Source organism: Sycon ciliatum, chromosome 3, assembly GCF_964019385.1.
Source record: "Sycon ciliatum chromosome 3, ocSycCili1.1, whole genome shotgun sequence".
Lineage (NCBI taxonomy): Eukaryota > Metazoa > Porifera > Calcarea > Leucosolenida > Sycettidae > Sycon > Sycon ciliatum.
In genome coordinates this window covers 24,718,358-24,745,857 of record NC_088645.1, presented here as the reverse complement: position 1 = coordinate 24,745,857, position 27,500 = coordinate 24,718,358, and the positions used below count along the sequence as shown (strand labels likewise).

At 49.2% G+C, this 27,500-nt stretch overlaps 2 protein-coding genes across 3 annotated transcripts in view; one reads left to right on the top strand and one right to left on the bottom strand.

Moving 5' to 3' along the window:
- Positions 1-14,729, bottom strand: part of LOC135811872 (uncharacterized) — a 25,973-nt gene extending 11,244 nt beyond the window's left edge. For both annotated transcript variants that reach the window (XM_065325112.1, XM_065325114.1), the window contains exons 1-8: positions 14,395-14,729; positions 12,256-12,481; positions 10,167-10,215; positions 6,620-6,724; positions 4,972-5,211; positions 3,992-4,069; positions 3,602-3,689; positions 64-2,255 (exon numbers count right to left, since the gene is read on the bottom strand). In XM_065325112.1, the coding sequence (XP_065181184.1) occupies positions 64-2,255; positions 3,602-3,689; positions 3,992-4,069; positions 4,972-5,211; positions 6,620-6,724; positions 10,167-10,215; positions 12,256-12,422 (2,919 nt within the window). In that variant the 5' untranslated portion in view covers positions 12,423-12,481; positions 14,395-14,729. The remainder of the gene's footprint in view (positions 1-63; positions 2,256-3,601; positions 3,690-3,991; positions 4,070-4,971; positions 5,212-6,619; positions 6,725-10,166; positions 10,216-12,255; positions 12,482-14,394) is intronic.
- Positions 14,730-18,070: 3,341 nt separating this feature from the next.
- Positions 18,071-23,731, top strand: LOC135812945 (uncharacterized). Its single transcript, XM_065326164.1, has one exon. It carries the CDS (start codon positions 18,071-18,073, stop codon positions 23,729-23,731), a length of 5,661 nt encoding a protein of 1,886 aa, XP_065182236.1.
- Positions 23,732-27,500: the final 3,769 nt, after the last annotated feature.

Here is a 27,500-nt window from a genome sequence, read left to right as displayed (position 1 = left end):
GCGCTACTAACTTAACGTCTTTAGCATAGCTGCGACAGTTCAATCAGGTCAAGCCTCTCTCACCTGATCAAGGCCCAGCCAGAACTTGGCCTGCTCACGGATCATCTGTGTATCCGGCTTTGAACGTGTACACAGAGGATAGTCTTCAGCCACTAGGGTGGATGCATCCAAGGCATGCGCACAGCTTGGCGTGCAGCACGTAGACAGGCCGTGCTGCAAACACTCCACCTCTGATGTTTCTCCACAGGGGCACGGCAGGGAGCTAATCACTTCGGCCTGCAGGTTCCACTTCCGTAGCACGGTGAGCACGATTGCCTTGACTTCCTCCAGCGCAGACTTTCCGCTGCCGTCGTGTCGGCCCTTGCACTCGACGTACACTTGTAAGCCGTAGCGTGTATAGTGCAGGTTCAGCCACGGCCACTCGCTGTTCCAGCGAAGGCGAACGCTGCACCGTGAGAGCGTGGCAGCCGAGCGCTTGCGCGACTTCAGCAGCGCCTCCACCACACATTGCCAATAAAGGAATACGGGGAAGCGCATGCATTCATCGCGGCTTGCGTGCTTCAAAGACACGTACGCACAGGAACAGGAGGGCGTCTGTGGGGGCATGTCCATGTCCTCGACGACTGCAGGTACAATAAACTCGTGCTCGGCAGAGCTCTCATCCTGCACAATTGCCAGCACTGAGAGCCACTCCAGGATTTCGAAAATGAGCTTGAACCCATCACTGCTTGCTTTGACTGCTTGCCACGCCTTAGCATGGTCGAAGTAAGACGGATCCTCGAACATCTTGTTGAGAGCTTTGCGTGCCAGGGACTCCGTCATGAACCCAGAATGATAGCGCCGCGCTTCGTTCACTGTGATGTCCCGGTCAGGCTTCAGGTAGACAAAGGCATTGACACAGTCCAGAATGAACTGTGGGTCGAGGATGACCGTGTCTTTCAGCTTGAAAGTTGAGAAGTACACCAGGTGGCCTGCTTCGTGGCAGTACTTAAGCAGCTGCTGTATTTGCCGGTCACTGTAGTCACTTGGAACGGCCTTGACTTGCTTTGCTATGAATTTTGCCTCCTCGAAGGAAATCCAAGGCCGCATGACCTCCTGCTTGAGTGAATGTATGGATATGCAGAATCGGAGCCACGGAACAGGGATGTTACGTTGGCTCTTCTGGCAGCGGTCGATGATGGCCTCTCTCAGTCGCTGTAGCTCATCTGGTTGTGCTGCACTGCCAGTGGATCTGGTGTTATCGATTTTGAAGTGCGACGTTTCGTTCCAGACAAGGTTTTGGTATGGTGAACCTTTGATCTTCTCGTGGAGTAGCTTACAAGGATCAGGCAGATCAGTTCTATTCCACCTGTCACTCTGGCATCCCACTACAAACACATCATCTGCAGCACTCTGGTCTGTGCTGTTGCTGTCAGCTTTCGCATTCAGCAGCAGTATGTCGAGCCAGCCGAGCAGTTGGTCTAGGCGAGTGGCATCGGCCGGCAGAGTGGCCCGCTCGATACACTCCTCCCGGCTGACCTGCAATTCATCGAGCTTGGGAAGGGCCTCCAGAAGGTCCAGAGAAGAGTTGTATGTGGCAATGAAGGTTGTGTTTTTGGCCATGAAGAGGGGCTGCACGGATTGGTAGACCTGCTGACCTCCAAGGTCGCGGAATGTGATGACGGTATAGTTGGGCGTGTTGGCCCGGTCAGAGATGTACTTTACCCTGTCTGCGTTGAGAAATCCTGTGATGGTCTCGTGGATTTCCTCGCGCATTGCTGGCTCGTCGCGCTGCAGGTGGATGGCCGTGGGCTGGGAATGTCTGTTGTTAGCTGCGCTGCTGCTGCTGCTGCTGCTGCTATTGTCCTCCATAGGTCCTGCATGGGTCCCAGCCACAGGATCCTCTTCTGCTGTGGCTCTTTCCTGCTCGTCTTGTGTCGTCTCCTTATCTTGGGGATGATTCGAAGTGGATGATTTGCACATCATGGTGATGACATAGAGTCGGCTCAGGGCATCTGGCATGTCTGGGCATTCGATGAATCGGCAGTCAGCAGAGATGTTTGTAGTTGCGTAGGACGTTCGCATGCCGGGCGTGCTGAGTTCATTTTCATTGTACATCTTCTCCAGCAATGCCTTCAGCAAGCTGGTCTTTCCAACGCGCGCCGCACCAAGTATTGCCACGTGCAGGAAATGGATGACGGTTGTACCGCCCAACCGGGCTGCCTCCTGCTCTGCTGCTTCGAGTTCACTGATACTGGGCACAGCAGCAGCATCTCCTGGTCACAGCAGTAAGCAGAGCACAATACAGGACACAGTTTGAACACAAACCGTTCGAATGCACACATGGATACTACACCAACACGCCATGATGACCAGCCACCGTGTCGAGGCTAGTTTGCAACTATTTACATCCAGTAAGCAAGAGATCGTACAGCACAAGCAACAGGAATACAAAACAAGCGAGAGTGCATCTTCACTGCATGCACTTGTATTGTGAGAAGGCCTGCTTGACTCACAATTTTATCCACGGTGTGTCTGAAAGTCATTGTTTCCCACCCGGGACTACAAATTTTATGATAACACTCCATCGCGGGAATATCGGCAGGCAGGAGACACCGGTTATGGTTGTGCTACAGTTGAGGCACTGCCGATCTTTTTGATGCACTAATCTAGCTAATGCTTGCAAGCATCCACTGAACATGCTGCTGTGTTTGCGTCCGCAAAGTACCGCTACTTGAGCCCTTTCCGGCACTGCACTCACATTGCCAGCTTAGGTCAATGCCTGACCTGACGTCACACTTATCTTCCCATGGCAACGCCAACCAATTTATTCAGCATCCTTCCTGCACAGCCGTGATTGCTGGCTTTCATGTTCTCTATTGCCGTTGCCCTCACTGCAAAGTCAAGTTATTTGTTTGCGTCTAGCTTGTGTTAGCTTCAAATTCTCACCCTCCACTGACCAACCTTCCCATCATTATCCTCTTTAATAGCAACAGTACTACTTGGGGACATTCAGCTCTATCGCTTCTAACTGGATATTTGCTAGTCGCTGCTCATCACGAGCCAGTTGCTGCTAGTCGCCTAGCTTTACTTTCGAGCTCTTCCAGCTTTTGCATTACGAAACCAGTTACAGTAAAAACCTGTGACTAACGACCACCCCTTGGGGCCAGAGAAAGCGGTCTTTAGTGGCAGGTGGTCCTTAGTTAGAGGTTTGCACCGCACAACCATAATATGAGTGTGCGACCGTCCGTGCCTGGCGAAGTGGTCGGTAGTACGCTGCACTTCCATATACATGTCTTGCTCTCGTCTTTTTTTCTCTCTCTCTCTCTTATGTCCTTCTCTATTTTTCTTGGCGTGCTTTGTCTGTGCAGACGCCGAGACCACCAAGGTCGGCTGAGCAGCAGGGCCCCATCACCACTTTCCGCATTCATTCGGGAGCATAGTGGACTTAGTAAAAAAATAAAAATAAAGTACCAGGCTGGTCGCTAGTCAAGGTGGTCTTTAGTTACAGGTTTTACTGAACTTAATTAAGAGCAACACACTGTCACCAAGCCAGTCCTCGTTGCCCTGACTGAGCGCGAGTGTGCGGAGGATGGGGTGCCAAACAGTAATCCAACTGTACCTTCTTGTGACTTGGTCTGCTGGGAAACCAGGTGCATATGATGTTCCTTCTGGCTCTCACAGTGTCTATCCACCTGCTCACGAGTACCCTGTGTCGAAAGAGAAACAAAGGAATCATAATGGTTGGAAAACATGGTTTGTTTTTAGAGGTCAGGTACATGTGTATTGAACGGACAACTGTTTTAACATTCTGAAACAACTGTTTAGAACCAATAGTTATGTAATGTAGTATAGTGATAGGTGGATAGTTAACCAACGAAGGCTTAGTCACAGGTCTTGGTTTGGTCCAACATGACTGCATCACTGGCGGCATTGAATGCAAGTCGCAATCTCACTAACTTGTCATATCATCAGCGCTGTGGAGCTACCATAAGAAATCTTCAAAACATACCTCAAACGCACAAGAGTACTGATGGTAAGGGCAGACAACTGTCTTGTTAGGGCAGTCCTCAGCCATGTGCTGCACCAGCTGAACAGTGGCGAAAAGGCACAGGAACAGCATATGCATACACGCGCATACACACACACAAACACACGCACACACACACACACACATACACACACACACACACACACGCACACATACACACACATACACACACAAACACACACACACACATACACATGTACACAACGTCAGGCTACACTGGAGAGGCTAATCTAAGTCTCAAAAAGCACAGTCAAACCTGGATGGTGAGCCAATTATGTTGGTGGACAGTTAGTCATAACTCGTAACATTTTGTCCTTTACAATCTTAGACCAGTCATCTCAGGCACCAATCCATATTTCAGCTTTCAGCACACGGCACCCAATGCACCGGCAGTTCTTCATAGAAACTGCACCGGAAACAGCGATCACCTGCGTTGCGCATCCGGCGGCTGACTTTTTGTGTACCAAGTGCCATATCTGACCTGCAAAAAGCGACCAAAGGTGCTATCCTGGCTGGTAGGCTTGACTGCAACAGGGTTGACATGTGCTCAGAAGCGAGTGCATGCAGTCAACGGAAGTGACAAGTGACAGTGCAGGGTGCGCTGCATGCACTTGAGTGAGCTGTGAAACTCAACAATGTTCTTTTTTGTCTGCATGAAAATGTTCTCCACCCTACGCCCATCAATATGAAGGTTGTGCATGATCCGGCCGCGATGATGCCGCGAATGCAAGGGGTCTTGTTCTAAAGACCACCTGGTGTTAACGACCGCTTTTGCTCGCACCGTAGGGTGGTCGCTTCAAAAACCAGGCTTCAATACCTATGGCAGGGAGATTAAAGTGCTGGTCACCGAAACCTTAACTCGCAATTTTAATTATAGCTCAAAGGGCTAAGCTGTGCTATGCTAGATCATTCAGGAATGATACAAGGACTTAAAAACTTACTTCTTTACGCTTGATCTGGTTTCTGCACATTGCACACTGTACCTCAGCGTTGATGCACTCCTGCGCAATGTGGTCAGGCGTAAGCGCTTGTGGTACAAGCACGCTACAGAGCGCGCACGGGACAGGCGTATAGCGGCAAACATCGGTAACGTGGTGGTTGAGTTGATTACGATGCATGGTCTCACTACAACCCTCGTTGGGACAGCGCACAGTGACGTACTCACACACAGCCAAATGATCCTGCAATGGGTGTGAGTCACCCGGGACAAGGAGGCAACATAAACACGCTAACACAATGACACATGCAGGACCGCCAGAAGTAGTTTTTGATTGGCCCGGTAGTTTCAGTGCCTTTCATACTACGTTGTGTATGATATGGCGGGTACACATGTCACATGACCTCCATAGTTGTAAACATGTGTTGATTGCTAAAATATTGCTCCGGTGATAACTGAGAGAGAGAGAGAGAAAGAGAGAGAGAGAGAGAGAGAGAGAGAGAGAGAGAGAGAGAAAGAGAGAGAGAGAGAGAGAGAGAGAGAGCGAGAGAGAGAGAGAGAGAGAGAGAGAGAGAGAGAGAGAGAGAGAGAGAGAGAGAGAGAGAGAGAGAGAGAGAATGCCTGCCTGTTGCGAACCGTGATTGGCCGCTTTTATAAATGTTCCAGAATGCTCCAGAGCTGTGAACTGTGATTGGCCGCTTATACTAATGTTCCAGGATATTCTAGAATTTTGTCGGCAACCGGTTTCCGTAGCGTGCTTATTGGTTAATGACATAAAACATGGCTGTCGGTTGCCGAGCTTTTGTTCCTTTGCTTTCTTCTTTCTTATTGCTCTTTTACATTCTTTGCCTTCCGAATGTGCATATAATAATTATGTCTTTCTTGATTACTATGGTTGGGTATTTCACAACAGCCGACGGGACAACAGACGGACGGAGCGAATCGAGTTCTGGGCAAGATCGTCAGTCAGTCGAGAGAGATGGCAGCTAACCGGCCATATTCTCCGTATGGACAGGGATGCGCCGCCATGGATCGCGCTGACGGGCTATTTTGCAGGAGATGCCAAGGCTGGGCGTGGACGTCCAAGGACATCCATTGCGACGCGCATCACAAGCGACTTACAGAGAAGGAACATCGACTTGAAGCGCAGCAATCAGCTGAAGAATGTGAGGGCCATCGCTCTGGACAAGCCTACATGGAGAAATCTGGCCGACAATCCATGATCTGGCGTCACAGGTCATCAGTGCACCGTGCTAATAATTATCTTGATAATGGAATTTGATCATAGGAGATAGGACAGAAGCGGAACGTATAATTATACCCACATAATTATATTATTACGCGTGCTGTGGTGTTATTATTATTATTACGATAACTATTGGTAAACTAACTCCGTGAGTGCTTTAAGCTCGATTGCCTCCGGGACCAGCTTGTACAATACTACGCACGTGTACCGTGTGCTACTGCAGTGTTCATACAGTACCCTGTTGTGTACTACTGCAGTGTTCGTACAGTACCCTGTTGGCAGCACGTACTACTTTCACTGACAGTTTCCTGTTACAGAATGTGAGCTTTAAACAGGCCAGAGTTGAGTTGTGTTGGTGCGGATGACGGTTAAAGTCGTACAAATCAGGTCAGCACTACTTACTCACCTCTATGTTGCGCAGTTTGCCAGTCCACGTGCAGCCTTTTGTGCTCATGGAGCAGTACACTTCTAAATTGGCAATTTCATGCTTCGCAAAAGGGTCTGCAAACGCCTTTGGCATGGTAGCATGGTGGTAAGAGAGGTGAGGGAGACCACAGATAGATGACACGCACACGTGCAGTCGTGCACACACACACACACACACACACACACACACACACACACACACACACACACACACACACACACACACACACACACACACACACACACACACACACACACACACACACACACACACACACACACACACACACACACACACACACACACACACACACACACACACACACACACACACACACACACACACACACACACACACACACACACACACACACACACACACACACACACACACACACACACACACACACACACACACACACACACACACACACACACACACACACACACACACACACACACACACACACACACACACACACACACACACACACACACACACACACACACACACACACACACACACACACACACACACACACACACACACACACACACACACACACACACACACACACACACACACACACACACACACACACACACACACACACACACACACACACACACACACACACACACACACACACACACACACACACACACACACACACACACACACACACACACACACACACACACACACACACACACACACACACACACACACACACACACACACACACACACACACACACACACACACACACACACACACACACACACACACACACACACACACACACACACACACACACACACACACACACACACACACACACACACACACACACACACACACACACACACACACACACACACACACACACACACACACACACACACACACACACACACACACACACACACACACACACACACACACACACACACACACACACACACACACACACACACACACACACACACACACACACACACACACACACACACACACACACACACACACACACACACACACACACACACACACACACACACACACACACACACACACACACACACACACACACACACACACACACACACACACACACACACACACACACACACACACACACACACACACACACACACACACACACACACACACACACACACACACACACACACACACACACACACACACACACACACACACACACACACACACACACACACACACACACACACACACACACACACACACACACACACACACACACACACACACACACATGTACAGTACACATGCATACAGAAACGCCAATGAACATACTGCTGTGGACAATGAAAATCCCGTTGAATGACCGGGTCCGATGCCCTCAGTGCGTACAAGACGTAAAGTTGCTGCATGCAGTGCTCACACACATGTTGATCGTATGCGTACTCACGGCTGCATAGCCAGCGCCCTGGCCCTGGGGGCCGCTTGACCTCGGACCGGTTTTCCATGTCCAGGACAGTAAATAGATAGCAACATGCAAGTACACTGCAAAAGTACACAGTACCACACATTGGTATACACATGTTTATGGAACGTCTTCCAACAATGAGTACAGTGTAACATGCTTAGTGACCCCATCTCATGCTGCGCAGAAAGCCAGTCGTGTTGACACGTGGTCTTTTCACGCATTTCTGGATGTGTGTGTGTGTGTTGAAGCATGGTTAGGTGTTGGGTTTCGATACCGATCTACTCTGCAAGCAGGACAGGGACTGAATCAAAGCCTGCAGTTGAGCTTCACGCTGGGCTGATGGATAACGGGATGCAAATGATGCACAGCATCATGTTGAGTTTTCACTTTTCATATCTTCAAGCCATATCTATGAGACTGAAATATCAAACCAGGCAAGTATTGTAACCGGGGGGGGGGGGGGGGGGGGGGCATAGGGAAACAAACCGAGTTAACCAATTTTCGCATGTTCCACTATCGCCTTGTCAGACGAAATGTACGGGCGCAGTGAGCAACGAAACGATCGATTCGTGGCCACATTTTTGTTGTGTGAACTGAAAACTGCAAAGATCCCAAAAAAATGAGTAGGGTGGCACGCAATCAGAGTGGGGGGGGGGGGGGGGGGGGTCAAAGTAGGCTTAATTCATTGGACTCCATAAGCACTTATGGTTGATAAATATGGTGGTAAAGACACACCTGGCAATATGGCGGTAAACACACGCCTGCCCACACACGCTCTCTAGGCTGCAAAGTTCTGGCACAGAGCTCTCCTTCTCACCACCACCACCATCATCTACCAGCCTGCTATGCCGGATACCGCCAGCCATGCATCGACCAGGCGCCAGGCGCGAACTGATGGTGGTGGTGGTGAGAAGGAGAGCTCTGTGCCAGAACTTTGCAGCCTAGAGAGCGTGTGTGGGCAGGCGTGTGTTTACCGCCATATTGCCAGGTGTGTCTTTACCACCATATTTATCAACCATAATTACAGCTGCAGTGGTGTCTTCAATTTCATTCTCCATAAGCACTTGTACAGAAATTGAGCAACAAAGTGCCATACCGTAAAGACCATAATAAGGCCCGTTAGTGAAGTCCAGAACATGGGCATCAATTTGGGCCCCGGCGTTGTTACGGAAAAGCAAGATCAGACTGATTTTCACACCAACATGCCACCCTACGTACAGAGTTAGCACAGTGTACTGTACTCTCTACTACCTATTATTGTACATGCAAGTACACAGTGTAGTGTAGTGCAGTGCACTGTATACTGGGCCTGTGCTTTCACCCATGGGCGTTCACACGGAGGTGGGCTAGAAAATGGGACACAATTGTTTACACCGGCACCTGGGTGTGTACACGGGCAGCGGGCATTATACTGGGCAGGCGTTAATGCGGGCTTTACGGTATTATAATAATAATAATTTATAATCCTAATAGTTCCTGGCCACCCAGCACGAGTTCTCTTCCCAAATCCAATGAATGTGGCGTCCTTGAGCCGTAGAAGCAAAGTTCTGCTCCCTACAGCCGGTAGCATGCACCCTGCTTGTTGTGCAAGTGCATCGCCATGCTAGTTTGTTGAGGCTACAGACGTACTACACCATAACCAACTTCACAGAAAGTATAGATTGGCAGTGTTTTCGTCATTTTGTGACAACGTATTCTGGCTCGGGGTGATTTCTCCATGCAATCGGGTTGTGTCATCGGACAGACATTTAGTGACACACGCTCCGACATTACACGAGGAAAGAGACCATGATCATTTCACGAGCATGCACATGCGAGGGGAAAGACTACACATCATAGAGTCATAATGTTACGAGTACAAAATACAGTGTATGTAGAATACTATACATGATTGCGCATGACGTGATGCAAGACATAACAGGTTGTCTCCAGTACACAATTGCACAGGTGTTGGAAATTCGGTATAACCAAGATGCAGTGCATACCGGATTTGCTACAAATACACCAGAATAATGATGGTAATCTCAGAGAGCACATTTCAGAAATTCAACTCACAGTATCCGCAGGCTCATGGTCCAAAGGGCATATTTTGTTTCCACTATCACTACAGCAGTGAAACAACAGCGCAAGACGGATTAAGAAAGAAAAGTTGGCTTCTCCCAATGTGGAACTCACGTCTCCTGCTGATTTCACCTACACTCAAATGGCCAACGGCTCCCATTACATCCGCACCACACAGGGAGCACATTGAACTTCACACCTGGAAACCTACAAGAAATCACCACTCCCAGCTCAATAGTTTCTGCATCAACGCCGACGAAGCCGCAATATCTCTGTTCTAATATCCACTTTGAAACAGAAAGGTTCTAGAAGAGTGCTCGAAACCCAAGGGCAGAGTGATTTCCAACAAGATGAAGAGGACGAAGATGTCCATGTAACTCCGACGTTCACACACGAGGCGTCGCGGCAATCACCAGACAACAATAACGAGAAAATCTGAATGCTGGTTTATCTACCCACAAAGTAAATGTTGCGAATCACAGCAGTCCTTTACATCATTGCGTGAATAAAAATAAAAGTGATAAGCATACTTTCTAGTAACCGGTTGTCTGCCACTTGATCAGGTGATGCCTGTTCAAAGTTCGAAGTTGCGAAGGTAGTATTAAGTATTCAGTGGCATTTTGAGACAAGTTCGCTCCTCTTGTTGAGAGACAGGTGCTTAGGGGTTTGTGTGATTTCCAATTTTTCTGTGAGGCATGGATTGCACCTCTTGGTTTCGTTGCTGTAGGCCACTGCTTAGCGCGGTGCACCACCTGAATGTTGCATGCCCTCCACTCATCCTCCGCATCGTGTATAAGGCAAGAGTCACCACAGATACAGAGAAGAAGGAAAGCACCGGACTAACAGCAACGACATTAAAAAACAACAACGCCACTGTAACCACCAATCATCTCTGCGCTGCGGACAACGCCAGAAGAGCATGCACATATCGCAATACGTCTGGGCGAAGAAGGATGAGGGGAGGGCATGCCGCATTCAATGGGTCACACCGCAAAACAGTGGCCTACAGCAACAAAACCAAAAGGTGCCGATCATGCCTCGCAGAAAATTGGCAATCGTGCAAAGTTGCTAACACCCAAGCACCTACATTAATAAAACCTGGTGCAAGCGACCTCTGTGTTTAGCGACCACCTGCTTTTAACGACCGTTTTCCCATGCACGGACAGTTCTACACAGAAACTGCACTGGATACAGCGACCACCTGCCTTGTGCGACCAGCGACCGACTTTTAGTGTACCAAGTGCCATATTGGACCTGCACACAGCGAACAAAACCAACCAAAAGTGCCATCTTGGCTGTCAGGTTTGACTGCAACAGGGTTGAAGTGCGCTCTGATTCATGTGCATGCAGTCAACAGAAGTGACAAGGGACAGTGCAGGATGCGCTGCATGCACTTGAGTGAGGCGTGCTTTGCCTGCAGAAAGTATTCTATGCTCCACACCTGTCAATATGAGTGCATATATACTATAAAGAAGAGGCACCTGTGACGTGTGTTTGTCTGTGTGTTACGCAGAAGCGCTGCGGAGCAGCGCTGCCCTGAGCACGCGAAGCGTGCGAACAGTGTAGCTAGCGGCCGCAGAAGCACTGAGCACGCGAAGCGTGCGAATCGTGTAGCTAGCGGAAGCAGCCACAGAAGCACTGAGCACGCGAAGCGTGCGAATTGTGTAGCCACCACCACGTGCTGAGCATGTGTGCTGTTCATGTACTTGCTTCACCCGCATGCCACGTTCGGCCAGGCAACGCTGGCCGGGTGCTGCTAGTGGAAGTACAAACATGCACATGTACATGTTTGTACACAATCCGATATGCCACGAATGTATGGGACCTGGTTCTAAAGACCACCTGGCTTTAACGACCGCTTGTGCTTGCACCGTGGGGTGGTCACTTAAACCAGGTTTTACTGTATCTCCAAACAAGAGGAGTGACTTGTCTCAAAGTACTGCAACAAAAATAAATACTTGTGAATTCACACACGGCTAGTTGGGTGTGGTCCTCGAAAGAGTGCTCGATGCACTTGTGAATTCTATTATTAAAGGCCTAGCTGGAATCAAAATGCTACAGAATTATGTGTAAAAATTCTTACATGACGGGTTTGATGCAGGATCTGCAGAAACGATGACCACAGTCAATCACCACTGCATCCCTCAGCACGAGCAAGCAAACCGGGCACCGTAAATGTTCAGGAAATGGGCGAACAGTTTGGACATCATAGCCGTAGAGTGGGGGGCCGTCTTTATCCTTAGGATCCATTGCTTTCGAACGTGGTGTCTATACGTCGTTCCTGTCAGTACAGTCTTCGGAGGTGCGCGCTGCATGGAACAAACACAGAGAACACACAACTATTGATGAAAGCACATTGGAATTTCTGGGCCTAACTGGCACGGTATTGATTCGAACGCTCGCGTCCCACCAACGCAGCCATGCATACAAACGGTAGTACACTGGAACATTCACACGGCTATGCATACATACATCGCTGTACACTGGAACATGGCGATATAGATGCAGGCTGGGTAGTGCACTCAACGCCATTCATTCTGGTTCTATTACAAATTTTATGGGATGTAGCATCTTTGAGCCAATTTAAAAATGGAAATTCACTAGCTCACTGACTTTGCTCACTTTGACACACAGAGATGGTCTTGTGTGTTTCTCATGCACACGTATTAAAGAAACACTAAACTGACCTCGCTTACATGTGTGCATCACACTTGAATAAAATTATATTTTACCTTTCATGGTATCTCTATTTTTTCACGTCTACATGACTTTATCTTGCCCGTAAAAGAGGCCGTTACCCCGCAAAAAAAATCATAGGCATGACTGTACATTTTGACACTTTCTGACTTTCTGACTGCTTATTACATTGTTACAAAAAGCTCGTAAACCATTACATTTTCTCCGGATTTGTGTAACTACCTCGGTTGGGCATGCTACATCATGGCTTGTATACATTTACCTAACCACATGATCCAGGACCGGCGGAAGCAGTTTTAGATTGGTCCGGCCATACCCTAGCCTTTCATACATTGTGTGTGATATGGAGGGTAGTCACATGACTTTCATACCGTTTGTGTATGATATGGAGGGTAGTCACATGACTTTCATACAGTTTGTGTATGATATGGAGGGGATACACATGACTTTCATACAGTTTGTGTATGATATGGAGGGTATACACATGACTTTCATACAGTTTGTGTATGATATGGAGGGGATACACATGACTTTCATACAGTTTGTGTATGATATGGAGGGTATACACATGACTTTCATACAGTTTGTGTATGATATGGAGGGGATACACATGACTTTCATACAGTTTGTGTATGATATGGAGGGGATACACATGACTTTCATACAGTTTGTGTATGATATGGAGGGTATACACATGACTTTCATACAGTTTGTGTATGATATGGAGGGGATACACATGACTTTCATACAGTTTGTGTATGATATGGAGGGGATACACATGACTTTCATACAGTTTGTGTATGATATGGAGGGTAGTCACATGACTTTCATACAGTTTGTGTATGATATGGAGGGTATACACATGACTTTCATACAGTTTGTGTATGATATGGAGGGGATACACATGACTTTCATACAGTTTGTGTATGATATGGAGGGGATACACATGACTTTCATACAGTTTGTGTATGATATGGAGGGGATACACATGACCTCTCAGCAGTAAACACACGTTGGTTGCCAAAACGTTGGTCCGGCCATCGGGTGTGACCCAACCAGACCAGTTCTGCCGGGCCTGACATCGCTACAGTCATAACGTCTTTATGTAGCAATGTGGTCAGGTATTAATGTACATTGTATAATTATGTAGCATTAGTGCTAAAGATGTTACGTGTCCACACAATCACAAAGTTATGTGTCGGTGCAATGCATAAGGTTGCACCTCATGACCATGGCTGTACCCGATTGTTGCGAAAACCTGGGATTCCCCGATATTATCCGCTATGAAACTCGTTATGCCGCTCAAACTTCACATAATGCTCGTTTTGTTCCTTTCTAATGCTCCATAATGCTCTGTAAAGTGCGAAATAATTTGGGACCCTAAACTAGATGATTACCTGCTCTGTTCCTCGGATAGTCTTATAATGCCGAATATAACGCCGGCATTATCCGCTGGACCCTGCTGTGTAACCGCTACTACATGTAGTACTAGTAGTGTTACTCGTACTCGCACTATGCCACTTACCAGTGCGGTGCCTCACTTCTTCCTAGTGCATACGCGCACGCATTAGCGAGCGCCCGTTCCAGACCTCCGCCGAGCGCCTTCGGCTACGACCTCCACTCACTGACTCAGTGCCTGGTCGTGATACCAGGATACAAGTTTACAATGACGAGCTCAGATAAACAACAGGGCTACAAAGTAACTTAGTTGTAGTGACTGCTGCCTGGTGACTGCCTGGTGACTGCTGCCTGGTGGCCACATGTACAATTTAAAAGTAGGCATAGGTACCTGGCAGAAGATCGCAAAAGAAGATAAAGCTAAAGGCAAAGCAACAGTCGGCTAGTCGAGTCGTGACCGAGTAATACAAATTATAAGTAGCAATCATTTCGCGAAATCAGAAAAAATCGAAGAAGGTGATGATCATCATTCTGGTTAGTCTGTGGTCTGTCAGTCGCGGCACGCATGCACGCATGCATGGGTGTTACAAATAATACCGGTATATAATAGGGCTTGAAAGTGCTACGTCACAGCATAGCAACAATTTCAAAAATTCAAAAATTGGATCCACTTGGATCCAGTTTTTGTATGGATCCAAGCACATTTCAAGCCGTCTTACTCACAGCAAGGTGATGTAACCAGTGAAACTGACTGATTTGGCTACTGGGGGCGGGGTTACAACTGGTGGCGAAATAAAAGTCACACCTGCATGCGACATGAGTGGGTTGCTATGCACCCACATACTTAGGCAATAGCAAAGTCACACCTTAGTGGATCCAAAAATAGAAATCTGATGTCAACTTACTACTCCCTGGCCGTTTTGACGTCATCACTTTCAAGCCCTATTATTACCTATGCACTTGTACTTGGATCGCGGCTATACAGTTTTCTGCACGTCGCGAACCATGCAAAATAATTATTATTATTTTTCATCCAGTCTGTCGACTGCCTGGCCTGGCGCATGCATGGCCTGCTATGCTCCGAGTGCTTGCCCGACGCCCGCGCATTTGACAGGTCATCAAATTTGAGATATCGCTTCGTTCTAAGTCTCAAAACAGTTCTAAAGTCACCGAACCACGCTGGTAATCGATGGCTATTCAATGTTACAGGCCTAGCACCGTCTATCCCTGAACTACTTCAGTACGCAGATGATCTTGACTTCCTCGATGAAAATGATCAAAATCTTGAACAAACCCATGACGTATGCGTGCTGAAGATGCCAGAGCACCAATTATTGATGGTCAACGGCGCGAAAACTGAACGGACCCACTTGTACCTCGATGCAGACCTGGAAAAAAGAGGGAAAGAAGAATGGCGGATGGCAAAGTCGGTTGGATCGAGAGCTGGTACTGCCGAGGACATCAAACACCGAATGGTTCTGGCATCGCAGTCATTTGGCCGGATGCAAAGCCTTCTACAGTCATCAGGGATCTCCCTAATGTTGAAGCTGAGGCTGTACAGTTGCTACGTTCTAAGCATTTTGCTTTACAACTGCGCTACCTGGGGCCTCACTGAGGCACTCAAAACGTCTCTGGACGTTTGCCACCGCCGTCACCTCCGCTCGCTACTCCGTATAAAGTATCCAAATATAATCAAAAACACGGAACTCTACAACCGCTGTCGTACCCAACCCATCTCCAAGGAGATCGCGGCGAGGCGATGGAGCTTCCTGGGGCATGTGCTCCGGATGCCATCAGGGGCACCGCCACAGGTCGCTCTCGATTTTGCTGCTTCTGGTGCCTTGCGGGGAAGGAGAGGCAGACCAAGAACAACACTGCTAACCACTCTCTCACTGGATTGTCGGGAGAAGCTGGGGCTTGTGCTTGTCGCGACCTGGCCTAGCCCAGCTTCAGAAGGTGGTGCATGATAAATGCCGATGGAATTCATTGCGAAACGGCACTGTTAATTAGCCTGGCCATAATAATACGCCTACCCCTGACATGCTTGCCTGCCTACTCGTGTGCACGCATGCATTCCTGCGGAAATGTCTACCTGTGGCGACAATTATTTGTTCATGGACTGATCTTCTTTTTTAGTGTTTGCACACTCTTGGCTGCTGCTGTAGCACTTTTGTATTTTCGTGCTGCTGCGCTCTGTACGGCTGCACTAGCCGTATTAACTGTCGTACCCAGATGCACACATTCAATCCCTGGCTACGCTTTGGAATTGTTTTCGTTGCCTATGTCCTCATCTCTCTTCATTTTGTTTTCGCTGCCTGGGCTCTCATTTATCTTTGCTTGCTTGCTTGCTTGTATTGCTGAGGGAACATATGCTGGTTTGTATTCGTGGGTCCCCATGGTATATGGGCCACGCGTACTCATCCGGCGGATATGTGTGAATAATAATAATTCAATGTTAGGCCAAGTAAAAAAAAAAAGCTAGATGATCGTCCCCGTCCGCCCCAGTTTTTGTCAGCGCCCCAAGAAATATTTTATTTTTTAAATCGTGAGTTTTTGCCGAAATCGTTGGTTTTTTACCGATCGCGGATGCAGGAAACATGTGCACGCTTTGTTTAATACTTTCTTTACTATATGGACCACATACTACTAGTATATCACAACGTCAGTATCGATCTGCTGAAGAAAGAAAAAGAAAAAAAGAAAAAAAAAGAAAAAAAGAGAAAAAAAACCTTGATGTTGTTGTGTACACTGTGTGCATGAGAGGGTAAAAAGTAAAAAAATAAAAATAAAATCCTCCCGCCCTCCCCGATTTTTCCAAAAAAAAGGACGATCATCTAGTAATTTTTTTTACTCGGCCTTAACATCTTCAGGAACACTTCTAACAAAGTAACTAACTACTGTAACCATGGTAACCATGGTTACAGTAGCTAGTTCAGCCGTTTCCCGAGAGTTTGGGCTTCGTTGCCGTTATTTTCAACAGTGTTCTTCTTCCCCCTACCTGTCTGGAGCTGCACTTGCACCCTGGAATTATTCGAAAGATGTGTTGTGCTGGCTGTGGGGGGGGGGGGGGGGGGGGGTGTTCACGAGGCTCTCCTTGACTATACATTAGATAGTGTGTCTGGACACGGACTATTGGATGCATTGTTCTGTGCATGTATGGTACTTTAGGTAACTGCAGGCTAGACGAGCCATACCGATTCTATGTGCATGCCCTACAGCATTATGGCGCTTTGCTGGTTTGTATTCATCCATTTTCACGGTACTTAGACATTTGAGGTAGACGTGTAGGCGCCTTTCCATAGATCATGTCAATAGACTAGTAGTGGGCACGCCAGACACTTTGTGGCATCGCCGGTGTTTCAGTATTGTCAGTTTGCACCTATGTGGTCGCAGTTCTATCGCGACAAGCTATGCATTTGCCTCTAGGCAATTCACCTTTCCTTAGCTACGCTGCAGTTGTGCTGCGATATTCATCTATAGCATAATATTGGTCGCTTGGACTCAGTTACACAAGCCAGAAGTCAGAATACGTTTAGAGAGTTAGAGTCCAAGTGAGACGAAGAGCGTCTGTCGATTACACTTTGCTTTTACTCACTAATAGCACGTTTGCGTTTTGGTTATAACGAAGAACCCAGTGTGTAGTTACGATCCATCACAGTTTTAATGTTTATGGACTAGCGTGGTGTAGTCCTGCGGAACATTAATGGTAGCAGAGGATGGTTGATCGCGTTTCGTAGAAGTTGATTACAGAGAGAACTGTAGTCATGAGCACGTCCGATACCGAAAATCGGAGCACTGCAGGCATGGAGGATGCGGAGCAGGAGGTGGCATCGCAAGCGTCTGGTACGTCACTTTCGGATAGTGAACCAGAGGCGGTCGCCCTGGACTCAGGCAAACTCAGAGCGCTGAAAGTGCAAGTGAAGTCGGACTTCACCAACGCGAGAAGGACCCTGATCGTCGATCTCCGTCGGGTCAGTTCCGGTGAGTTGTCATTTGATCAGGTAGCAAGCTCACCCGTGTTGACTGAGTGTTACGAACGAGCTGCATCCGTAATTGCCGAGCTCGTTAGTGTTTACACCACGGAGGATAACAATAGTCAGGCAGAGAAGATGTTGAGAGAACTTGAGAAGTTGCAAGAAGAATATGCAGAGGCATCGGCCATGATTGTTGAGTATGGCAGAGGCGCAGTAGAAGACCCTGTCCCTAGATCTAGGAGGCTGTATGCAGCACCTCACGATAGTTCGCATGACGAAAGGTCAATTCAGTTTCAAGATAGTAGATACGACGCACGCACACGTGGGGCTAGCCCGTATTTACCGTTACAGAGACGATCGCTGAACTCGCGTCAGCTTTCGCAGAGCCTGAGTGATTTATCCATTCAGGGACCCCGAGATGCCGTGAACGTAGCTGCCGCCATTCACGAGGAGCACCACGCACCAGTTCAGGGATGGCCGCAAGCTAGTGATGAAAGGCGAACGCCAACCGGCCTGAGCGCGGATGGGGGAGATCAAACGAAAGAAATCCAAATCTCCTCAGAGCACGAACAGCAGTCTCAGAGAGAAGTCCCGCAGGTCACGCAGACAGCAGTGGCAGCTCCGCCACCCGCCACGAGTTCGTGTGTCGTACCGCAAACCTCGTCAGTTGCAGGACTCGTGGTGGCGCCGACCGCCTCAAGTGCAACATCCGCTACGAAGACGCAAGCTCCGCGCCAACCACGCGGTGCAGCAGAAGTCACAACACGTGCGACCGCGAGCACTTCGTATAGTGCACAATCTAGCAGTGCAAGTCGGCCTGCCGCGGGCAGGCAGCATCAGGCAAGTCAGGGCATCGCAGCCCACGCATCGCAGGCATCGAAAGTGAGGTCGACGCATTCACAGCCTGCCGCTCGGCAGCACTTGACCAGTGCAAGTGCATTTTCTATGCCAAGGATCTACCCTACCCCTAGTGCGAATCCTGCATCTGCTAGTGCAAGCTACATATACAGCAGTAGTAGTTATGGTGCTAACAGCTACAGTGCCATGCCAAGTATGCAATTCAGTAGTCCCAACCAGTATGGAACACAGCAACCTATGTGGACAGGCAACAACATCACGCAGCCTAGCTATGCAACCTATAGCAACGTCCCACAAATGGTCGCACAGACACCAAGCATGACAACTCAGCATGGTCTAGCCTTACCTGCTGCAGAGTCCACCACCATGCCACAAACGCAGAGTGCACTGACGGCACCTCACCAACCGGAACCATGGCGTCAGCTGAAGCAGATCGGCATTCCGACATTCAACGGCGACAAAAGAAAATTCGAGTCTTGGCGTGCGGCGTTCATGGCATGCATAGACGCATCTCCGGCAGCACCAGAGTACAAGCTACTGCAACTCAGGCAGTACCTAGTCGGCGACCCACTGGACTCCATCGATAGCTTAGGCTATTCCCCTGCTGCGTACGAGGCCGCCAAAGCGCTACTGGTCAGGAAGTATGGCGGAGAACGCAGGCGTGTCGCGATCCACGTAGAAGAAATCGAGCAGTTCGGTAAGGTTGGCTACAACAGAGCGTCCGAGTTCGAGAAATTCACGGAGCTCCTCGAGGTAGTAGTCATCAACCTGAAAGACAGCGGCCGGGCCGCAGAACTGGAGGCTGGTACGTTCTACCAGAAGCTCCTCCGTAAGTTCGACGAACGTGTGCTTGCACAGTACCATCGATGGCGGTATGATCGGCAAGTAGAAGAGTCCGTCGAAGCCCTGCTCGAATGGGCACGAGTAGAATCAGAGCTAATGATGATCTCGGCAGAAACGGTGAGCGGCGTAGCAGTAAAAACCACGCCCCAACAGCAGCAACCACCCCGAGATAACCGGTTCCAGAGGCGTAGTGCTCCGCCTAGTCGCAACCACGCATATCATGCTCAACAGAAGAGCGACGTCAACTGTGCAGTATGCAAAGGCGCACATCCCCTGTGGAAGTGTGCGGCATTTAAGGTCATGTCGGTCAATCAGCGTTGGCGGCTCGCCAAGCAGAGCAACGCGTGCTTCCGGTGCTTGGGCAGTGGCCATGCTGGCAAGGACTGCCCCCGTGATCGTGAGTGCCCGGTTAGTGGATGCATCAAACATCACCACCCGCTGCTCCATGGCAGCAATGTTACCGGCGGCGCACAGCCAACTCCGGAAGCTGAGAAGCCCGCACCCCAGACATCACTGGTCACGACTGTCACAGAGGGGGAGCCAGAAGCAGCGACACATGTGGCACAAGGGCGCCGGACGGACCGTGTAGCTCTACGGACAATCCCGGTGACACTGTGCAACGGTCAGCAGTCAGTGACTGTCAACGCTTTGCTGGACGATGCCAGCACTGTGACGTATGTGCACACTAGTATCGCCACTCGACTCGGTTTGAGTGGCAAACGCCAACGGACGACGGTCAGCACGCTCAATGGCAAACTGGAGACGTTCGAGACTATGCCAGTAGACATCGAGCTGAGGAGTGTTGATGGCAACTTGAAGCAGACGATCACGGCGTACACCACCGACAAATCCGTGACTGGCGACCTTCGCGCAGTCGACTGGCTAGAAGAGGCTAGTAACTACCCGCACCTGAGGGAGATTCCGTTCCCAGCGGTGGGAGAACACGACACTGTAGATATGCTGATCGGCAGTGACCAAGTCCAGCTGCACGTATCGACGCGTGACGTCATTGGTGAACCTGGGCAACCCGTCGCTAGGTTAACACCGCTCGGATGGACCTGCGTAGGGAAGCTCAGAGCACCCAACTCCAAGCAGACGCAGGGCCCACAGCCCAACCGTTCGTACTACGTCGGTGGAGACAAGTCAATTGCAGGAGTCGAGCAAGCCCTGCAACAGTTCTGGAAGGTCGACAGCTGTGGCGTCGAGACGGACAATGCGGCTCCAGGACCAACATCGGCAGACGAGGCCGCAGCGGTGAAATTAGTGGAAGACTCCACGCGGCTAGTAGACGGCCGGTATGAAGTATCGATACCATGGAACAGTCGTAAGGCGGAGTTAGTCAACAACGTTGATATGGCGACTAAGCGGCTGGAGTCAACACGTCGACGACTGCAACGTGAACCGCAAGTAGCCCGAGCATACGCCAGAGTGATCCAAGATTACCTCGAGAAAGGATATATCACCGACGTCACTGACGAAGCGCCTACCGACCAATGCTGGTATCTGCCACACTTCGCCATTGTGCGACCACAGAAGACGACAACTAAGGTCCGGATTGTGTTTGACGCAGCCGCCTCCTACCACGGCATCTCACTTAACGACGCCATCCACGCCGGCCCGAAGTTGCAGCGAGACCTTTGCGATGTTCTCACCCGGTTCCGAAGAAAGCCCATCGCCGTTGCCTGCGACGTAGCAGAGATGTATCTGCAAGTTTCAATACGCCCCGAGGACAGGCCGTACCACCGCTTTTTGTGGCAGGACCCGGCCTCCGATGGTCCGGTCAAGAAGTACCAGTTCAACCGCTTAGTCTTCGGTGTAAACGCGTCGCCATTCTTGGCTCAGTATGTCGCCCGCCAAGTCGCGGACGCAAGCGTCGATACCCACCGATCAGCAGCAGAGGCCATCCTGGACAGTACGTACATGGACGATACGATGGACAGTACTGCCACGGTCGCCGACGGTACCAAGCTCCATGACGACCTAATGGAGCTGTGGGGGAAGGCAAGCATGCGACCGAGAAAGTGGTTATCCAACTCGACTGCGTTGCTGAGTACGATCCCAGAAGAAGAACGCGCAGCGGATGTCGACCTGACGGTGGGAGACCTACCATCGGTAAAAACGCTCGGAGTGACATGGTCTGCCCTCGATGACGAGTTCACGTTCCGCGTGCAGCAACCGGATCTGCCCAAGCGTATCACAAAGCGCTACCTCTTGCAGCGGACAGCAGCCGTATTCGACCCACTCGGCTTCATATCGCCGTTCGTCGTTCGAGGCAAGATGCTGATGCAGGAATGCTGGATGAGTGGCGTCGACTGGGACGAGCAACTTCCCGACGCGATAGTTGATAAAGCCCAGCAATGGTTCCAAGAGTTGAGCGAGCTCAGCAACGTCCGAGTCCCGCGTCAATTTGAAGCATCGACCGGCAAGCTCGAGCTGCATGCATTCTGCGATGCGTCCAGCGAAGCCTATGGAGTTGTTCTGTATGCGAGAAGTGTGCGCGAAGATGGAACAGCGGAGTGCAGATTCCTCGTGTCGAAGAGTCGCGTCGCGCCCACCGCCGCTACCAGCATTCCCCGGCTCGAGCTCATGGCGGCAGTTCTCGGCCATCAGGTTGCCACTCGAATGAGTAAAATGCTCGACGTGCCACTTAGTACTGTCACCTTCTGGAGCGATAGCACGACGGTCCTCCACTGGATTCGTAGCTACAGTCGGCGGTTCAAACCATTCGTCGCGAATCGCGTCAGCTACATCCAGCAGCGTACCGCACCGCGACAGTGGCGCTACGTCCCTACGGGACAGAACCCAGCTGACCTGGCATCACGAGGAGCTTGCGTCAACGACCTGGTCAACGCAGACCTATGGTGGCAAGGACCGGCGTTTTTGAGCAACGGCTCAACCTGGCCAGCCACGGAGCTAAAGGATACTTCGGGGTTGAGCGACGACCCGGAAGTTCGCAAGGCAGCTGTGCAGGCGTCTGAGAGCGCATTCGTGACGCAGCAGATCACCGTCGTGCAACCAAGCCGCTACTCCAACTGGACGAGACTTGTGAGAGTTCAGGCATGGATCAACCGGTTCGTCAATAACTGCAGACAAGGGGACCGCGTCAGCGGAGAGCTAAACATCCAAGAGTTGGAAGCGGCGGAACTTGCCATCATCTACGGAGCGCAGCAGGATGCATTTGGTGACGACATCAGCGCACTGAAGAAGGGGAAGACTCTGCCAGCAGCATCGCGGTTAGCAAAGATGTGTCCGCGACTGGATGAGGATGGCCTACTACGTTGTGACGGCCGCACCCGCCTAGCTGACTGGCTCCCGTACAGCACGCGCTTCCCGATCATTCTACCCCGGAAACATGAAGTTACGTCGCTAATCGTGAAGCACCACCACGAGCTGCGACAGCATGGTGGCACGAACGAGACGCTCGCGGCATTGACAGAACGGTTCTGGCTGGAGTCTGCCCGAGAGGAGATACGCCAGTGGGAAGCTGAATGCATGGTGTGCCGACGTCGCAAAGCCAGGACGGCAGAGCAAGTTATGGCGCCGTTGCCGAAGGTCCGGCTCGCTACACCGTTGAGAGCCTTCGCTAGAGCCTCGGTAGACTATGGCGGCCCATACTTAACGAAACAAGGGCGAGGACGCAGCTATCCCGGACAGACCCCCAGGTCACGTGCGTGTTGTGGAGGTGCAAGTCGGCGGGAAGCGAATCACCCGTCCCATCACCAAGATCTGCCCGCTAGATGCATAGAGAAGATGGCAGCTAGATCTGTACGTATTCAGTTATGGTGGTAACACAAGTAAGACAGAAGCAGTAGTTCAATAGATGCAGCATACATTGCAGGCATATCACATAAGCACCACAGTGTTATCATTTTTATGTTTACCACATCTTTTTGCCACGCAGTGATTAGACCGATAGAGGTACAACACATGCAATTGTAAGCTAGGTAGTAGTGGAATACGCTGCGAGGTAACTCATCGCGTATTCGAGGGGGAGGATGTTCACGAGGCTCTCCTTGACTATACATTAGATAGTGTGTCTGGACACGGACTATTGGATGCATTGTTCTGTGCATGTATGGTACTTTAGGTAACTGCAGGCTAGACGAGCCATACCGATTCTATGTGCATGCCCTACAGCATTATGGCGCTTTGCTGGTTTGTATTCATCCATTTTCACGGTACTTAGACATTTGAGGTAGACGTGTAGGCGCCTTTCCATAGATCATGTCAATAGACTAGTAGTGGGCACGCCAGACACTTTGTGGCATCGCCGGTGTTTCAGTATTGTCAGTTTGCACCTATGTGGTCGCAGTTCTATCGCGACAAGCTATGCATTTGCCTCTAGGCAATTCACCTTTCCTTAGCTACGCTGCAGTTGTGCTGCGATATTCATCTATAGCATAATATTGGTCGCTTGGACTCAGTTACACAAGCCAGAAGTCAGAATACGTTTAGAGAGTTAGAGTCCAAGTGAGACGAAGAGCGTCTGTCGATTACACTTTGCTTTTACTCACTAATAGCACGTTTGCGTTTTGGTTATAACGAAGAACCCAGTGTGTAGTTACGATCCATCACAGTTTTAATGTTTATGGACTAGCGTGGTGTAGTCCTGCGGAACAGGGGGTCCACAGGCATATTGAGACATCGTTATAGGATAACTGGTAATTTTCACCCTTCAACTTTCAAGGAGGCAGAGCAATGAATTTTTTTGTGGCGGTCGTCCAATTTTTTGGCTGTACTTTTGTGGACTTCGGAGGCTTTCATTCTGCCTGATACTAGTCTCTACTGTATATGAATTGTTGTTTAGGCACCTGTAGCTGTCTGTTTTGGTAGATCTGCTGTTTTCAGTCACTCGGGACACTTTGTCTAGCCTATTTGTCCTTCGTTCATGCCATGCATCTATCAGTTTTCGTGGGGAAGCTTGTACTTGTCGGCTTGTACATGTATTTGTGATTTTTAAGCCCCTGATTCTTGACTGGAGTCACGGCTTGAATTGTATTTGCTCAGCGAGCCCTCGTTCACGCAGTTCTCCTTATCGTAATAGTCAATATCTGCTTGCTGGGCGGACTAGCGGCTAGAATAGGGATGATCGAATGGTCCAAGTGTGCACACGAAATTATTTCCATCATCGTGAAATCAAATGAGCGTTGTGGCAGTCGCCTGCCTTTGGCGCGGAGGACCTGAGGCTGAGGAGAGTTGATTCACTTTCAGACTGTTACTTCTACTCAGCAATGAAGCGATCATCAGGTCTCTTTGTTCTAAATTAGTGAGAGGACATATTACATGTACATGTACTGGGATCAGTGGCGTACCCAGGGGGGTGCTCAAGCACCCCCCTCAAATTTTTCGACATAGGCCAACTACTGTAGTTACTTGTTGTAGATCTACTCATGCCGCTAAAAGTACCATAACTTTGCCACCGATTGTCCGATTTACGCAAATGACGGCCCATTGGAAAAGTCTTGAGTGAGGCTATTCGTTGAAATGTACTAGTAATTGATTTTGATATTTAGAAAACTATGATTATTGTTGTGCCCAAACTCTGAAAGACGAAATGGGGATGTTCATAAACCAGACTTTTAAACGCGATTTTTGGTGGCGCAATTATCAGATTTTTCTAACTGATTTATTTCCTTACCACTCGCTGTCACTGGTTGATCATAGTTTACCGTGTGTCATGTAGATCTACGTCTTTCATGTGCCAGGACAGAGGGTTACCCATGTTGTCAGGGCCTCGACTTGTTCTATTCCGATTATCAAGGAACACTCCGATCAGTTGTTACGACAAACCGACCGAAACGATTGTTCACGAAAGAGCACCAATCTGTTGTTTCAGGCCCTTGCAATCCTAAAAATGCTACGCTTCCAAAGTGGTCCCTGCCATTGAACACCTCGGACACTGCTTCTGATTCCTAACAACAGAAAAATGGCAGCACTCTGCTACTATCCTGTTTGTGAAGCTACCAACATCCATTCCACTTGCTTCCTCTATTACCTGATTCTATTTCTCCATACCAGAAGCAAGAGTATGTAAGCTCCTGGGAGCTTATTTACTCTTGCCAGAAGTTGTAATGGTAGTTTTACCTTCTTGCCCATTGGAAGTTGTTACTAGTACTTCAAAGTACATGTCATTACAATTGTAGTCAAATTGAAAATGTTTTCGTGATATTATGATGTAGCAAGAGTAGTATACTCGACGTGGACCTACTTCAAGTACATTGTAGCTTGCAGAGGAAATACAGTTCGTCCTCCAAAGGGAGGGATTGGGTACTTCAAGGCGTCATGGTTGCTCCATCCTACAGAACAGGTCCTACATTTTCCCTCTACTTGGTAAATCATGGTAAATAGCACACTAAAAATCAAGATATCAACCATCCATGCATGGACAGGAATAATGCATTATTCGATTCTTTGGGAAAAGGTTGGAGCACCCACTCATTCCGAATCCTGCGTACACCCCTGCGGGATCGCAATCAAGTAAAGATTACTAGGCGAACCTCGCCAACCTCCAACAAGAGTCGAAGATATTCTCTCCAGATGCAAAGACGATCTTTGTGAGAATAGCTACAGACTGCACAGTGTGTGCATACATGAGCGCTCGAGCAAGTCATGGACCACGGCACGTGCACGGTTACCATGCCATCTCGAACCGACGCCATAATTGATTGCTAGGCAACAGTACGGTTACTTCGCATTAATACCATACTGTATTTTACAAGAAAGGGTTTGCTCCCCACACCGGAGCTCGCGCTATTCCGCCGACTTTACTCGACACTTGACTGACTCACGACTGCCATCCAGAGCACCCGAGAAGCCCATCGAACCTTCGACTCGGCAAACCTGCAAGAAAGCACCACTCCCTGCTCAATACACAGTGTTTCGGGGGGGGGGGGGGTACAGTATGCACAAGTCATTCATGCACTAGTCTACAGTGTTACTGTATTATCGTGTTCCGGAGACCAGTATCATGTTGATACATGTACATGTACGTCATACAGTACATATCCAGCATACTCGTTTTATGATAACTCGATCGTTTATAATAAACGGTACTCGATAAGAAGAAAATGGATGATCGTTTCATCCCTACATGAGTTCGGGTATAAGGACACTTCGTGAATAAGGACCGTGACTTTTCTGATGCCCCGCCGAGTGTCTTCAAGTACGCAAAGTATTAGTTGACTAATAGTTTCCGCTTCTTGACAGCCGTTTCGGGTTCCTATTAATTTTTTATTTTGGTGTCTGCTATGTGCGTGCATGTACATCTACACGTCTAATCAATCATGTTGTTGGTTGACAGCATGTTAGAAGGCGGAGGACGCGCGAACCGTGTTCGGAAACAGTGCCCCTTACTACACAACCTCCATCCACGGTTAACCGGTTGGCAGAGCCCCGGTCTTGCGACCATTTGATAGGGTCAGGCGGATTCTGCCGGCAGAAAAATTGGCAGAATTCGGTACTTTTTCTGGTAAGTTTCATGCATGTTTGGTATGTGGATAAAGAAATGGAGCAGAATTCGAGGAATTGCCCGCCATAAGGTTTGTATGGTTCTGCCAAT

Excerpts from the sequence above, each read along its gene's own strand:
- LOC135812945 (XM_065326164.1), top strand. The coding sequence starts at position 18,071 with ATGGAGGATGCGGAGCAGGAGGTGGCATCGCAAGCGTCTGGTACGTCA.